The 14,018-nt window shown below is 45.4% G+C and overlaps 1 protein-coding gene and 1 long non-coding RNA gene across 4 annotated transcripts in view; one reads left to right on the forward strand and one right to left on the reverse strand.

The window, feature by feature from the left end:
* Nucleotides 1–2,664: 2,664 nt before the first annotated feature.
* Nucleotides 2,665–14,018, forward strand: part of ZDHHC18 (zDHHC palmitoyltransferase 18) — a 33,088-nt gene continuing 21,734 nt past the window's right edge. For all 3 annotated transcript variants that reach the window (XM_081869331.1, XM_081869330.1, XM_081869332.1), the window contains exons 1-2: nucleotides 2,665–3,059; nucleotides 8,700–8,860. In XM_081869331.1, the coding sequence (XP_081725457.1) occupies nucleotides 2,794–3,059; nucleotides 8,700–8,860 (427 nt within the window). In that variant the 5' untranslated portion in view covers nucleotides 2,665–2,793. The remainder of the gene's footprint in view (nucleotides 3,060–8,699; nucleotides 8,861–14,018) is intronic.
* Nucleotides 10,128–12,795, reverse strand: LOC309346318. The gene is made up of 2 exons (XR_014158600.1): nucleotides 11,056–12,795; nucleotides 10,128–11,017 (listed from the first exon to the last, which is right to left on the reverse strand). It is a non-coding gene; the product is annotated as an uncharacterized lncRNA (long non-coding RNA).

Here is a 14,018-nt window from a genome sequence, read left to right on the forward strand (position 1 = left end):
GTGACTCGGAAACTGCAATTAATCCAGAATGTGGCAGCTAGACTGGTGACTGGGGGTGGCTGCCGAAACCATATAACACCGGTCCTGAAAGATCTTCATTGGCTCCCAGTACGTTTTTGAGCACAATTCAAAGTGTTGGTGCTGACCTTTAAAGGCCTAAATGGCATCGGTCCTGTATACCTGAAGGAGCATCTCCACCCCCATCATCCAGCCCGGACACTGAGGTCCAGTGCTGAGGGCCTTCTGGCGGTTCCCTCGCTGTGAGAAGTGGGGTTACAGGGAACCAGGCAGAGGGCCTTTTCAGTAGTAGCACCTGCCTTGTGGAATGCCCTCCCAGCAGATGTCAAGGCAATAAACTATTTTACTTTTAAAAGACAACTGAAGGTGGCCCTGTTTAGGGAAGTTTTTAATGTCTGATGCTGTATTGTTTTTAATATTCAGTTGGAAGCCGCCCGGAGTGGCTGGGGAAACCCAGCCAGATGGGTGGGGTATAAATAATAAATTATTATTATTATATTATTATTATATTAAAGTTACCTTTTCTGTTGTTTCCTTGACTTTATAATTTTTAAAAAATTACAATTATATTACATTTTAAATTTTGTAGTAAGCCACCTGTAGCATTTATTCCATAGAAAGATGAGGTATAAATATTTTAATAAAAAATAATTTCAGTATACATGAAAATGAGCTGCAGTTGGGGATAGATTGGGCACAAGTCATCACTACTATTTATGCCTGCACATGACAGCTTTCACAAAACTTTTTTTAACAATATGCACTTTTTCTAATGTATAAAAAACACTGGATAACAACACTGGTGTGACCAAGAAACAGAACCTGAGATGGAGCTAAGGCATGCAGATAGGAATATGCTTGATTTTCAAAGGTTTGGATTGGGTAGGACCAGGAACAGGTTAAGCTCCCCATGGTGCCCTGGAGTGTAATTGCTTTCCACCGTTTATGTCAGAGGTGGCAAAGATGTTAGACTCCTTCCAGCTTAGCCAGCATGGCCAGTAGTTAGGGATGATGGGAGCTGAAGTCCAACATATCTGGAGGACACCATGTTGGCTACACCTGATGTAAGTGAATGGTTGCCATTCATGCCTCTGGAAAAAACTTAAGTGGGATACTTTGTGGTAACACTTGTAATGGGTTTGTAAACTGGGGTGCCTGGACTCGACAGGGATCCCATAGTGGTATGTTTGCACACACAGCAAACACGCTGCAGTCCCTCTCAGACAAGGCTGCATGCAGGGTTCAAACCTGTCCTCTGCTCACCCATCACAATGAAGAGTGTTTTGCCAGGGGGAAGCCAGGTATGATTACCATTTGATATTGTAGCCCATTCATCATGTAAAGTGCAACTTACCAGCTGAATATAACACAGATGCAGATGGTGAGTCACTGCACAGGAGACAAAAATGTTTTTTCCCTTTTCCAACCACATCTTTGTTTCACTAGTGCAGCAAACCATATTTGTCTTATATACATTGTGACTTCTGTACAGGATGCAACATAATTTTCATTCATGGGAACATAATAGTATTGCTTTGAAGGGATAGTACATAATTCTGTTGACAAACAATACATGTTTACCTAAGTAAATAGGCAAGAAGTTCTGTAAGCTTAAAATGTTTAAAACAGTGCATGATAAACAATAAACCTTTTTACAGATAGGTAGCCGTGTTGGTCTGTCATGGTCAAAACAAAATAAAAAAATTCCTTCCAGTAGCACCTTAAAGACCAACTGAGTTAGTTCTAGGTATGAGCTTTCGTGTGCATGCACACTTCTTCAGATACTTCTTCAGATGTGTATCTGAAGAAGTGTGCATGCACACGAAAGCTCATACCTAGAACTAACTCAGTTGGTCTTTAAGGTGCTACTGGAAGGAATTTTTTTATTTTGAATAAACCTTTTTGACATACATATATGGCTTCTCTTGTGTGGGAATAAAGGGTAGCATTTAACTAAGTTTTCCTCAGAGAAGACCCATTGAAATGGGCCTTTTCTCCATATCTTTAGAAGTAGGGGAAATTATATATGATAGCCAATGGAACCTCCACCTTCAGAGAGTCGAGTACCAGATGCTCTTACAATGATCAGAGAAAGCCGGTTACAGTACTTTCATGCCCTGCTTGTGAGATGCTCAAAAGGACCTTGATTGTTCCTTGCGGGAAACAGCATTTAAGGGATACTGATGTGTAGTAGCAACAACAACGGACCAGCCTTGTATCTTTACAAAAGGACGCCGCCGGCACTCTGCCCCGCGGTCAGAGTCACTTCCCGCGGAATTCAATTTAAAGAGAGCGGGAAAAGCCTTGAACCCTCGGAAGCCGAAGGCCCCACAGGCCTTTTACTTGCAGACAAAGGAGTTTTCAGTATAGAGCAGCGCGGTGGGTGAGGGGAGGCGAGCGGGGCGGAGTGAAGAAGCGGAGGGAGCTGCCTGCGCGCCGGCGGCGGGCCGTGGTGCGCGCTTCTTCCCCCCTCCTGAGGGAAGGCAGCGGGAGCTGCTCAGGCAAGGCCGGCGGCTGCAGCGCGGACTCCAGGCCGGCGAGCGCGAGGGGGGCGCTGCGGCGGGAGGCCTCGGCGGGCAGGGGGGCGGGTGTGCCGGTGCCCGCCGGCCGGCCGGCTCATTCTCCCTCCGCCGCCGCCGCTGAGGGCGGGGCGACGGAGCTGCCGAGCGGGTCTCTCCCTGCCTGCCGGGCGGTCCTGGCTGTGCCAGAGGCCGCCGCCGCCGCCGCCGCCGCTCGGTGGGGTCTGGACGGGGGAGGCCGGCCGGCGCCATCACCATGAAGGAATGCGAGTACCGGCAGATCCCGCCGGGCACCCCGGCCGCTCCTCCTTCCTCGGAGCCTCCGGCGCCGGCAGCCTCTTCCGTGGCAGCGGCAGCCGCCGCCGCCACCCCGGCGCACGGGCGCCGCCGCAAGTGGGAGGTCTTCCCCGGGCGCAACCGCTTCTACTGCGGAGGCCGCCTCATGCTAGCCCGGCACAGCGGCGTCTTTCTCCTCACGCTCGGCCTCATCGTGGTCACCAGCGGCCTCTTCTTCGCCTTCGAGTGAGTTCGTGAATGAAGGAGCCCAGGCTGGGGGGGGGGGGGACCACCCAACGCCCCTCCTGCTTTTTGACATTTATTTACTTCCTTGCAAAACCGTGACCTCGCTTTCCAACCCCAGCTCCCAAAGGGGTCGCAGAGTGTTTCCACATAGTCAACCTTTTTCGTTATTGCCGTCGGCAGCAACCGAGCTTAAGGTTAAGCTAATTGCTGGAGGGTGTAACCTGTTTGCGCCTTGTGGCGACTGAAAGGCTGGCCAGGTGCGGCGTGGAATCAAACCTTTTCCTCTAGAAAGTCCCGCTGTGTTCAGTGGGTGTTTCCGCCCACTTTAGGGGTGCATAGGATTGCGGACTAGAGCCCCACTTCGCCAGGCTAGTATCTAGTCCATAGAAGCTTAACATATATAACTGTGTAGATGTAGGTAAGATTTAGGAGCCACTTTTTGATGGCGTTTTCTGAGCAGTAAACCAGTATGCCCAGTATATTTATTAGGTGCTGCAGTACTGTGTTTTGTGTGAAGGCACCGTGTCAAAGCTTTACTTGATAAGACAAGATAATACAGTGGTACCTCGGGTTACATATGCTTCAGGTTACAGACTCTGCTAACCCAGAAATAGTACCTCAGGTTAAAAACTTTGTTTCAGGATGAGAACAGAAATTGTGCTCTGGTGGTGTGGCAGCAGCAGGAGGCCCCATTAGCTAAAGTGGTGCTTCAGGTTAAGAACATTTTCAGGTTAACAACGGACCTCCAGAACGAATTAAGTACTTAACCCAAGGTACCACTGTACTGAAAAGGCACAGTGAAATAGGCATGGTTTTTACACTCCTTTTGAAAGGGAGGGTGTGCTTACTTCTGACCCCAACAGGGGAGGGAATTTTGTGATTCCAGTGCCACTGCTGTAATAAAGTTCCTGCTTTTGGATAAGCGCTAAATCTCTCTCCCCCCGCCTCTATTACATTTCTTAGGGCTTAGGGTAGCTTCCCCCCACCCCGCCAATTTATTCTTGCATCAACATTGTGAGATATGTTAGGTGTGAGAAAGCAATTGATACAAGATCATCCTGGAAACATCTGGCAGAGTTCACTTTCTCTCCCACTGGTGGGGTTCCCATTGGCAGCAGTAGCCCATAAAAAGCCCTTAAAATAATGTGTTGTGGAGAGAGGCTGAGCCAGTAACACTTGGCCTCTTCTTACATTCTTACTGCTGGCATAGCTCTCCTCTGAAAATGCAGAAACTTTGCTTGGTGCCCACAGCCCACACAAGAGGCACATCAAAATACTGCCTAGTGAAGGCAACCTGCATTGCATGCTTTAATTGTAAGAAAAAGCATAATAAGAACAGTCACAGTGTTAGGAATACCAGAAAACTGGGGAGAGGTATTGACATCCCTTTCCTCCACCATCTTTCTCAGCCCCCTCTCTCATGCCACCAAGGTGTTAGCAGTTTTGTATTGAATTGTTAGGATCCTCCAAGGCATTTTACGATGAAAGGCAAGATGTACCTCATTAAAATAAATAAATGTGCAAGACTTTGGGCTTCTCATCTCACTCAGCCTGTATGTGTGCATGCACATTTGTTCTAATAGGAAAATAAGGGGGCGGTGCTTCTCTTTCCCCACTTTGTCTTCCAAGTGCCCTATGAATGGACCTGAGTGAATCTTTTCACCATTGGTTATTTTAGGCTAACATAAGTGAAGAAAGCTGACTTGACTCATTGAAAGTAAGATCTGAGGTTGGGATGATTTAAGAAGTTGTTTTTCAGTGAATAGCACAAACATTCAAGAAGTTAACTTCAGATGACACCATAGGAGAGACTGCCACTTCTTAAATTTGCTCCAGAGCTTAGGTGGAAATGCAAGACATCATTAGAAAGGGTATGATTCATTGTGGTCTTCTTGCAGAGTAAGAAGCATAATTGTCTATGGGGCAGGGAGAATGCAAAGAGCCACTAGGAGCTACATACATGAAGTTGGATGTTCATGCAAGTGAATGTTTGACTGAGCCCTGTCTGACTTGTGTTCATATTCTAAGCCACTTGTGGGCTGTGTTTGTGTGAGAGGAAACAAGATCTTCTGAAGGCATGCTAGCTCTCTTGCAAAGGCAGGTGGAAGTGAGTCAGGTGTGTATGTGTGTGTTCAGTAATGAGTATGATAGAAAGGTCAGCAGTTTGAATCTGCGCGATGGAGTGAGCTCCCATTGCTCTGTACCAGCTTATGCCATACCAGTTCAAGTAGATAATTAGGTACTTCTGTGATGGAAAGGTAAATGGCATTTCCATGTGCTCTGGCACTCATCACGGTCCTCCGTGCACCGGGAGTGGTTTAGTCTTGCTGGCCATGACCCGGAAGGCTGCCCATGGACAAACGCCGGCTCCCTCAGCCTGAAAAGTAAGATGGGCGCTGCAGCCTTTGACTGGACTTAACTATCCAGGGGTCCTTTACCTGCTAATGCGTAGAATTGAGGCAGTTTTCCAAGATACTGCTGCCACATGGAGACCGCTTGAAACTGTCTCCATTGCTCCATTTGGGGTGTGCTAGCTTGTATCAGGTCTGCAGGGCCTGTCTCCCATTCTGCTAGAGTTGTTTGGCAGCAGTGTGGGGACCATTCAGCCTATTCAGCTGCCATGCATAAGCATTCTCCAGTAGCTTCTATATCAACCTTGTAAATGTCCACCAAAGTGTGTAGGCAGCTTGAGAGCTGGCATCCGGTTCCTTGCTGTCTATGACTAACAGGTGAGTGCTTAAATACATGCCTGCCATATCATGAGAAACAACTCTTAATCTCCTTCTAACGTGCAATTAAGACATCTCTGTTAGACTCTTTACACTGACTAGAGGCTTTTAGCCAGGAATGGGTGTGGGGGGGGGGACATACTGTGTACCAGTTTCACGTTGTGGTATCTGGTGTTTTGCCAAGAATGGTATTTGGCTCCCCTGTTAAAAACCCTTTAAGGGGCGGCATCTTTTGTTACTTACACCCTCTCGGACCACTGGGATTAGCACCACTGTGGGGAAGGAAAAGTAGTGGAGGATTCAGGGAAGTATGTGAAGGGCTTATGACATGTCCCTCTGCCCTTGGTTGCACAAAAGGGAAATCAAAGGACAGCTGCAGCAGATGATACTAGTGTTGATCTGGTGTGGCTTCACAACTGAACTTGGGAGATGCATCAGATTCCTCTAATCCTCTCATGACTAGGTATCAGGAAGTATTTGGGCAGCTTTTTTGTATGTGTTGGGAGTCCGTGTGATTATCAGTGCTTATAATAGTAAAGTCCTTCTGCAGTGGGCGGGGGTGTTCTGTGTTTTCCTTATGTAAACGGTGCATTCCCCAGAGTGCTGGTTTTGTCTAAAGCCTCTGCTTGCATGTCCAGCTCTCCTTGCCTTTGGTAGAAATTTAATCTTGGGAGTTTTAGCATCTAGGCCCTGTTATTCCGTTCCAGCCATTAGGAGAGTGGAGGTGTAAGCTTTGTCTTCGCTACTGCAAAACTGTGGGCCAGTTTAATATGTTTATCCAGCCCATGTGACCTGCGCTGTGGATGGATCTTGGTACTGGTGTGATCGTGGCATTCCCTCATTGTATGCAGTAGCACTAGCCCCATGCCATCCTGTACCACACCACACATGTCAACTACCTAAACATAAACAGAGACCAGCCGCAGTACCCTAGCTGCCTGTAAATCTACATCCAGTTGTTTGCAGTCACAGAAAACTTTAACCACCTTCAGCTTTGACTTTATATTCTCAGAAGCTGACTTTGCTTCAGAAGACATATTAATGCTGTTCCTTAAGTTGACAAGCTTCCTCTCTGGAATTTTCTCTCCCTCTCCCCTGCTAGATCAAAAGTTGATGTGATTTTGAAAAGTGAAATAGTGCCTTGGATAATAGAAACACCGCCACCCGACATTTAAGAGGAAGCAGGGCTTGTGCTGAATTTCCCCCCACTGACCAGGGTTGTGGGGCTTTTAGCTGGTCTCTGCATCCGTGCTTCGAATGGCACATGCCAAGAATTGGTAATATTGATCTCCAAGCTATGTGAAATTTCACCTGTTGATTTCCACAGACCAAACTGCTGTTTAAAGACACAGGATCAGACAAGGACATTTTTCCCTGGTTAGTTGACAAGCCTCTGTCACAAACTGTGCTTCTGCCATAGTCTTAGTATCAGCTCATTCACTGCACCTTCTGCAGCCTTTGTGGCTGTCTTTCTGCCAAACAACCCCAGCCCTTGAAAATCTGTTCTTTACTGAAAAGAACAGAACAGAAATAGTATTAATTTACCTCATGACACACAGCTCACTCCCACTTCTCAAATCAAGCTCCCACCCACCCTGCTTCTCCTTTTTAAAAAGAATGCCATGGTTACCCTTGACAACTCCAGGCCAAGCGTGATCGGGTTCTCCCTCGCTAATTTCCCCCTCTTCCAGATATGGTGACATGTCCTTGGACTATACTTGTGGTCTCATATATGGAAACCCTAAATAAGGATTCAAATGTCATTGCTACCTCTGGATTCAGATGGAGTTACTGTTCTTTTATAAAAAGTCTTGTTTGGATCTGGCTTCGTTAACATCAGACGCAACAGTTCCGGTAATCTGGCCACCCACTTTCGTGGACCAGAGTACAGTCGTACCTTGGAAGTCAAACAGAATCTGTTCTGGAAGTCCATTCGACTTCCAAAATGTTTGGAAACAAAAGCACGGCTTCTGATTGGCTGCAGGAAGCTCCTGCAGCCAATAGGAAGACATGGAAGCCCGGACGTTCGGCTTCCAAAAATAGTTCGCAAACCAGAACAGTCACTTCTGGATTTGCGGCATCCGGAGCCAAAATGTTTGAGAATGTTTGAGAACTAAGCTGTTCAGAATCTAAGGTACAACTGTATAGCTCAGAGTAGATGCTGGAGGCACAGGGTCTGGTGGCATGTCAACCTTGAGATAAAGAGAAGGGGGAAACGGCTGTGCTTCAGCAAGGTGATCCAAAATTGCTGGAGGCAGTGAAGCTTGTTCTAACCAGTGGATTCACTGTGTTTTCCAACACCAAATAATTGTGAACCAGTGTAATCCAGACAAATATTGGCATTGTCAAGTCTCATGCAGTCATACTGGCCCTGGGTAGCCATTGACAAGTAACTTACCTCATAGTCCCTGTTCTGCTTCAGTGAAACATAATAATTGTGGCCTCCCTCACAATATCTCTGTGATAGAAATCTGAAAAGAGATTCAACTATTTGTTCATTGCTGTCCACTCTGCCCCTTAATCCAGCCTTGCATTTAGCAATTTGCCTGGCAGGCATAGGTGACCAGGAGTTTTATGTAGGCAGGCATATGAAACTCCATAAAGGGAAGGGACAGTAGATCAGTCTGTCCATCATCCACTCTGTCCCAACTCCACAACGAGCATGGATGCACAAGCAATTTGCCTCTTAGCCGACTGGTAATTTTTGCAGACATTTAACTTTTGTGAGCTTATTTGCAAGGTGGTCCTTAATCATATTTTTCTAAAAGATCTACAGAATTTTGCAAGGTGGAATCTGAAGAAGTTATGATCTGTTGGCTCCAGTGGCCAACTAAGAGAAACTGTCCATGAGTGAAGTGTTTGTGTGGTGAATGGAGGCCCTACTTTAAAAATGTGTTGTTCTTTTTTTCAGCTGTCCCTTCTTGGCTCGTAACCTGACCTTGGCCATTCCCATCATTGCTGGCATCCTGTTCCTCTTTGTCATCAGCTGTTTGCTGCAGACCAGTTTCAGAGATCCTGGAATCCTGCCCAGAGCCACCCCCAGTGAAGCTGCAGACCTGGAGAAATGGATAGGTGAGGTTCTAGTTGTCATTCTTCTACATCCTTGGAAAAATTTTAAAGCTCTGCTTGTGATCTCATGGTATGCAACATCCTCGTTTGAGCATTTTCCTGAGTCTGAGGCTATCATGAAGGGAGACAAAGCAGTTGCCAGATCTTCACTGGCTTAAACCTTTTCTAGGGAAAGCCCGTGGTGACAGTGAGCAGCAGGCCCATCCTGTGTGACATTGCCTTTCCAAAATCTCCGAGAGAGATGAAGCCTGGGGACCTAGGAGTATGAATTCATTATAGTAGGAAGCTGGATCCTAAAATGGTGATTGTGTATGTTTCAAATAAGGGAATTGCAGGTGTCTCTAGCTTCCTGTTGGATATAACCCTTCATAGGTCACATGACCAATTTCCCAGATGACTCAGCCAGATAACATAGTTCTGTTTCCTCTGCCCCAGGCATGTCCAACTCCTAAGAGTCTGCAATCTAGTCCCAGTATAAAAACAAACAAACTGGCAGTGATCTACCCATTTTCATTGGAGGGAGGAGGACCGTGCATGGGGTGGGTGGGTGGTGGAAGGGGAGGATTGCCCAGAGTTGTTCAGCTTTTCTTGGGGATGATTCCCCACAGTTGTTGAGCTTTTATTGGAGGGGAGAGAGAAGAACTTTTTTAAAGAGAGTATGCCAAAAATCCCTAATAGGCTGCTAATTAATGCGTCCAGCACTAAATGAAACTATTGTATCCCCAATCACCAGCAGCAGATGCCAAACGACCGCTCACTAGACGTGACGGAGCGACAGAGAGGGGGCCGGGGGGGGGGGGAACCCATCTCCCGGGGATCTACCTGTCGATTGCGGTCAACCGGTTGGACATCTGCTCTACCCTACTGCAAAACTTGGGTTGTTTTTGTTGTGACTTCTACTAATAAAAAATGCAACCCTTTATGTGTTGTGATGGTGGCTCACTGAGCAGTCAGTCCAGAGTTACCAAGAGCAAAATGAATACTTTTTCATTAATTTTTAAAGCAAACAAGATTTTCCAAAAGATCTCTATGCTTCCTTTTTTGCCAGTGACATTCAAAGCAACTGCAAACACTCCATAACAACAGCAAACAGAATAAAAACATGTCATTAGTACAAAAATAGTAGATAAAATCCACCATTAACTAATTCAGTAAACTCATCTTCATATCAAACTGGGCAGACTAGCATAGTGATACTCACCAGTCCCTACAACAAATTATATTTAAATCACGAAAATTGTCAAAAAGATTAATATGAAGTGACCAGGAAAAGAGATGTGAATTTATTGGCTTAAATATGAATGAATGAAACTTTTATTTGCGTCAGCCATCGGCCATAACAATAAAACAACAATATGGTATACAAAAAATAGAAATAAAAAGTCAATTATATGAAATACATTTTAGCATTTTGAATCAATAGTCAAATAGTGGATCTTATTCTGATTGTCCCAGCTAAAAACCTTGCAACCTTTGCTGTTGGCTTAAATATTGTACCAGCCTTCTCATTTCTGCACTGTGGCTTGGAACAAATTCTGATGTAGGCATAGTGAGTGTTGAACTTGGAGCTTATCCTGTGTTTTAGCCTTGGTGGTGATAAGCTGTCAGATCATTTCTGCCAATTCCTCAACTGAGCCAGATATTTATTGTTGCTGTTTAGGGCTGGGCAATAACTGGTTTTCAAGATTGCAATTTATAACCAGCTAAACATCATGATACATCGATATCTGAAATAAGGAAGGAACTACACAGAGGCGAACAGGACAATGTCCTGGCAACTGCTACTACTTAAAGGTCTAAAACTGATAAATGATGATATTATCAATCACCTCATGGTCACTTTTAGCAGCAGGCAAGCCAAAATGCATCCAAATGAGACATTTGGTTTTGGGCTTGGCTACCAAATGGTGATATTCTGGACAGTCCAAAGTATGGTGATGAGTTATAGTGAATACAACCTGGCGGCAGCAGAACTATTAACAAAGAGGGCACAGAAGCAGCAGGAGCCTGGCCGCAGTGGTACAATAATCAGCAGCCCGCGAAGCCTCAGCACAGCAGTGGGCGGCGGCAGCAGAAGCAGTGGCAGCCAGTTAGGCCTTGTGGTGGTGGCAGTAGTGGTGGTCTGCAAGGCCTTGCAGCAGTGGCAGAAGCGGTGACAGCCTGCAAGGCCTTGTCATGCCGGTGGCAGTAGCAGCGACTTGCAAGATCTTGCAGTGGTGGCAGGAGATAGTTGCCGAAGCACAGGTGGCCTGCAAGGCCTCACTGAGGCAGGCTGCCACAACTTCTGCACCAACTCCCACTACCGCCAGGAGGACTTGCTGGCCACCACCACTTCTTGCCACTATGGCGAGGCCTTGCAGGCTGCCACTACTATTGCTGCCATCTCCTGTCACTGACGCAAGGCCTTGCAGGATGCCACTACTGCTGTCACCTCCTGTGACTGCTGCAAGTCCCAGCAGGTCTCTGCTGCGAGACCTTGCAGACCACCACCGCTTCTGCTGCCAAATCCTGTCACCACTGCGAGGCCTCACAGGCTAATGCTGTTACTGCTGCCACTTCCCATCGCCACTGGAAGGCCTCACAGGCTGCTGCCATCACTCTCTTGCCACCGCCTTTACTGTAGCCATATTCCGTTGCTGCCGTGAGGCCTTGCAGGATGTCATTATTGCAGCTACCTTTTGTCACTGCCTTGAGGCTTTGCATGCTGCCGTCGCTACAGCTGCCACCTCCCGTCACTGCTGTGAGCCCTTGCAGGCTGCCACTGCCTCCCATTGCTGTTGTGAGTCTTCGCAGGGTGCTGCCGCTACTGCCGTCACTCTTAGCACTGCCACAAGGCCTCGCAGGTCACCACTGCTACTGTCCCCAGCTCCTGTTGCCACCGCGAGGCCTCGCAAGTTGTCACTGTTCATTCCGCTGCCGCAAGGCCTTGCAGGTTGTCACTACTACTGCCGACACGTACTGCGGTCATGGCAAGCTGTTTCTGCCACTGCTGCTTCTGCCTCCTAGCCTCTGCCTCCTGCCTGCTGGCAGTTCCAGATTATTTGAATTCACTAATGACTCATTGCCGTACTTTGGATTATCCTGAATACCACCATTTGGTAGCCAAGCCCAAAACCAAAAGTCCTGTTGGGATGCATTTTGGCCTGCTGATGAAACTGAGTATGTGATGATTGATAATACTGTCATTTATCCATTTTAGACCCCTTAGTTGCAGTTGCCAGGATATTGTCCTTAGTTGCCTCTGTATAGTTCCATCCTTATTTCAGACATTGTGGTAGTTTGCAATGTTTAGCTGGTGATATTGTGAGGTTTAGCTGGTGATAACATTGCAGTGTTTAGCTGGTGAGTTATTGCGATGTTTAGCTAGTCAGTTATCGCAATGTTTAACTGGTGAGTTGTCATGATGTTGAAAACCAGATATCGCCTAGCCCTTATACACTTTGTGATTCACAATACATTGCCAGCTCAAATATTATGAAACAATTATCACAATGTGAACTTCAAACCGGTTTTGGACAATATATTGCCCAGCCCTTTTCCTGTTCCATTCTTCTGAAGCAGTTTGAGGGGCAGCTTGTGTGTGTTAAACAATCTTTCTCTCTCTTATTCAGAGCATGGAGGGAAGACAGCTTCTAGCTGTCTGTCATAATTTGTTTCTGGCTGTTCACTTGTAGGTGACCAGGTAGGGAAGCTTACAAAGTTGTTGGAGAGGAAAGGTTACACCAGAACTGACTGATTTTTGTGGGCAGGCACACTAGACTAAATTTTCATGGAGTAATAACTTATATAAACATTGTAAGGTCACTATTTTATTCAGCATCTAGTCTCCCACCAGAACTGCATTTAATGCTGCATCTTAAAATTCATTGGATTAGTAAAAGGAGGTGAAGGATGGCTTACTTGAAATCCATATGATCCCAATTCATTAGGAATTGGAAGTGTGAAAGGCTTTTGGGAATCGGTTTACAATGAGCTTAAAAGAATATTTAAATACACTTTTCCCAAAAGCCTTTTTGCTGGGAATGACGGGTAAAGATATTAAGAAAGAAGATAGAACGATATTCCTCTATGCCACCACAGCAGCGAGAATTTTATTGGCACAATATTGGAAAGTGGAAACTATCCCCAATATAAATGATTGGCAAATTAAAATGATAAAATATGCTGAGCTTGATAAATTAACAGGTAAACTAAGAGACCACGATGAACAGAAATCTCTGAAAAATTGGAGTAAATACTGGAACTATATTGGAATAAATGCTTAATGTGATTGGCGGGGTCAGAACAAATACTACCAGCGTGTGAATTTAGGTCTATAGATTAAAAATCAAATACGTAATGGAAGCAGATATTCGATACTTACCAAAAGGATGGAAGGAAGTCCAGGAGGCGGTTTCTGTGTGTGTGTGTGTGTGTGTGTGTTTTTTTTATCTTTTACTGTTTTGTGAAATAGCCAGATTAATCTATCTTTGTATAGTTAGAGAGAGGAAAAAGTTGGCTTGTATATCTTGACTCTTTTTTTTGTTACAATTTTTTCTTTTGTATTTGGTTGTATGTTTGTTATGTGCATAACCTTAATAAAAATGTATTTGGAAAAAAAAAAAAGGAATTGGAAGTGTGAGTTTAAACCAGTCTTTCCCTGTGCCCAAGCTTTGTGATTGAGGAGCCAAATACCTGTTCTCATGGCTTTACTGATTCTTCAGATACATTTTTGGAGGTTTGTTGACAGGTCTAATGAACATTGATTGGCTTGTTTAGAATTGGTTTTATTTATTGGTTTAATGTATATTGTAAACCGTTTTGTGATTTTGTTATATGAAAGCTGGTAAAGAAGCATATTATAACATCACCCCTGTTCATTTTGTCCACTGAAATCTAAAGAGCTACATTTTGAGTGTAATTCAGTTATTTGCAAATCAATTTATCCAGCAATATGGAACTGCAACTTAAATGACAATGAGGAGCTGTTGTGGAGAAGGGAAATAGAGTTGTAAGGGTAAGGAACCAAATACATGGGACAAAAGTCAATTGTCCAGATGCATTTTAGAGTTGTGATACTGGTTGGAGTCTAACTCACATGTAAATGCATATTAATCCTATTCTGTCCCAACTGCGCTGCTTTCCTATTTGCTTCTGAGTTCAGTTCAAAGCATGGCATTCA

This window comes from Podarcis erhardii, assembly GCF_964252035.2.
Source record: "Podarcis erhardii genome assembly, chromosome: 7".
Lineage (NCBI taxonomy): Eukaryota > Metazoa > Chordata > Lepidosauria > Squamata > Lacertidae > Podarcis > Podarcis erhardii.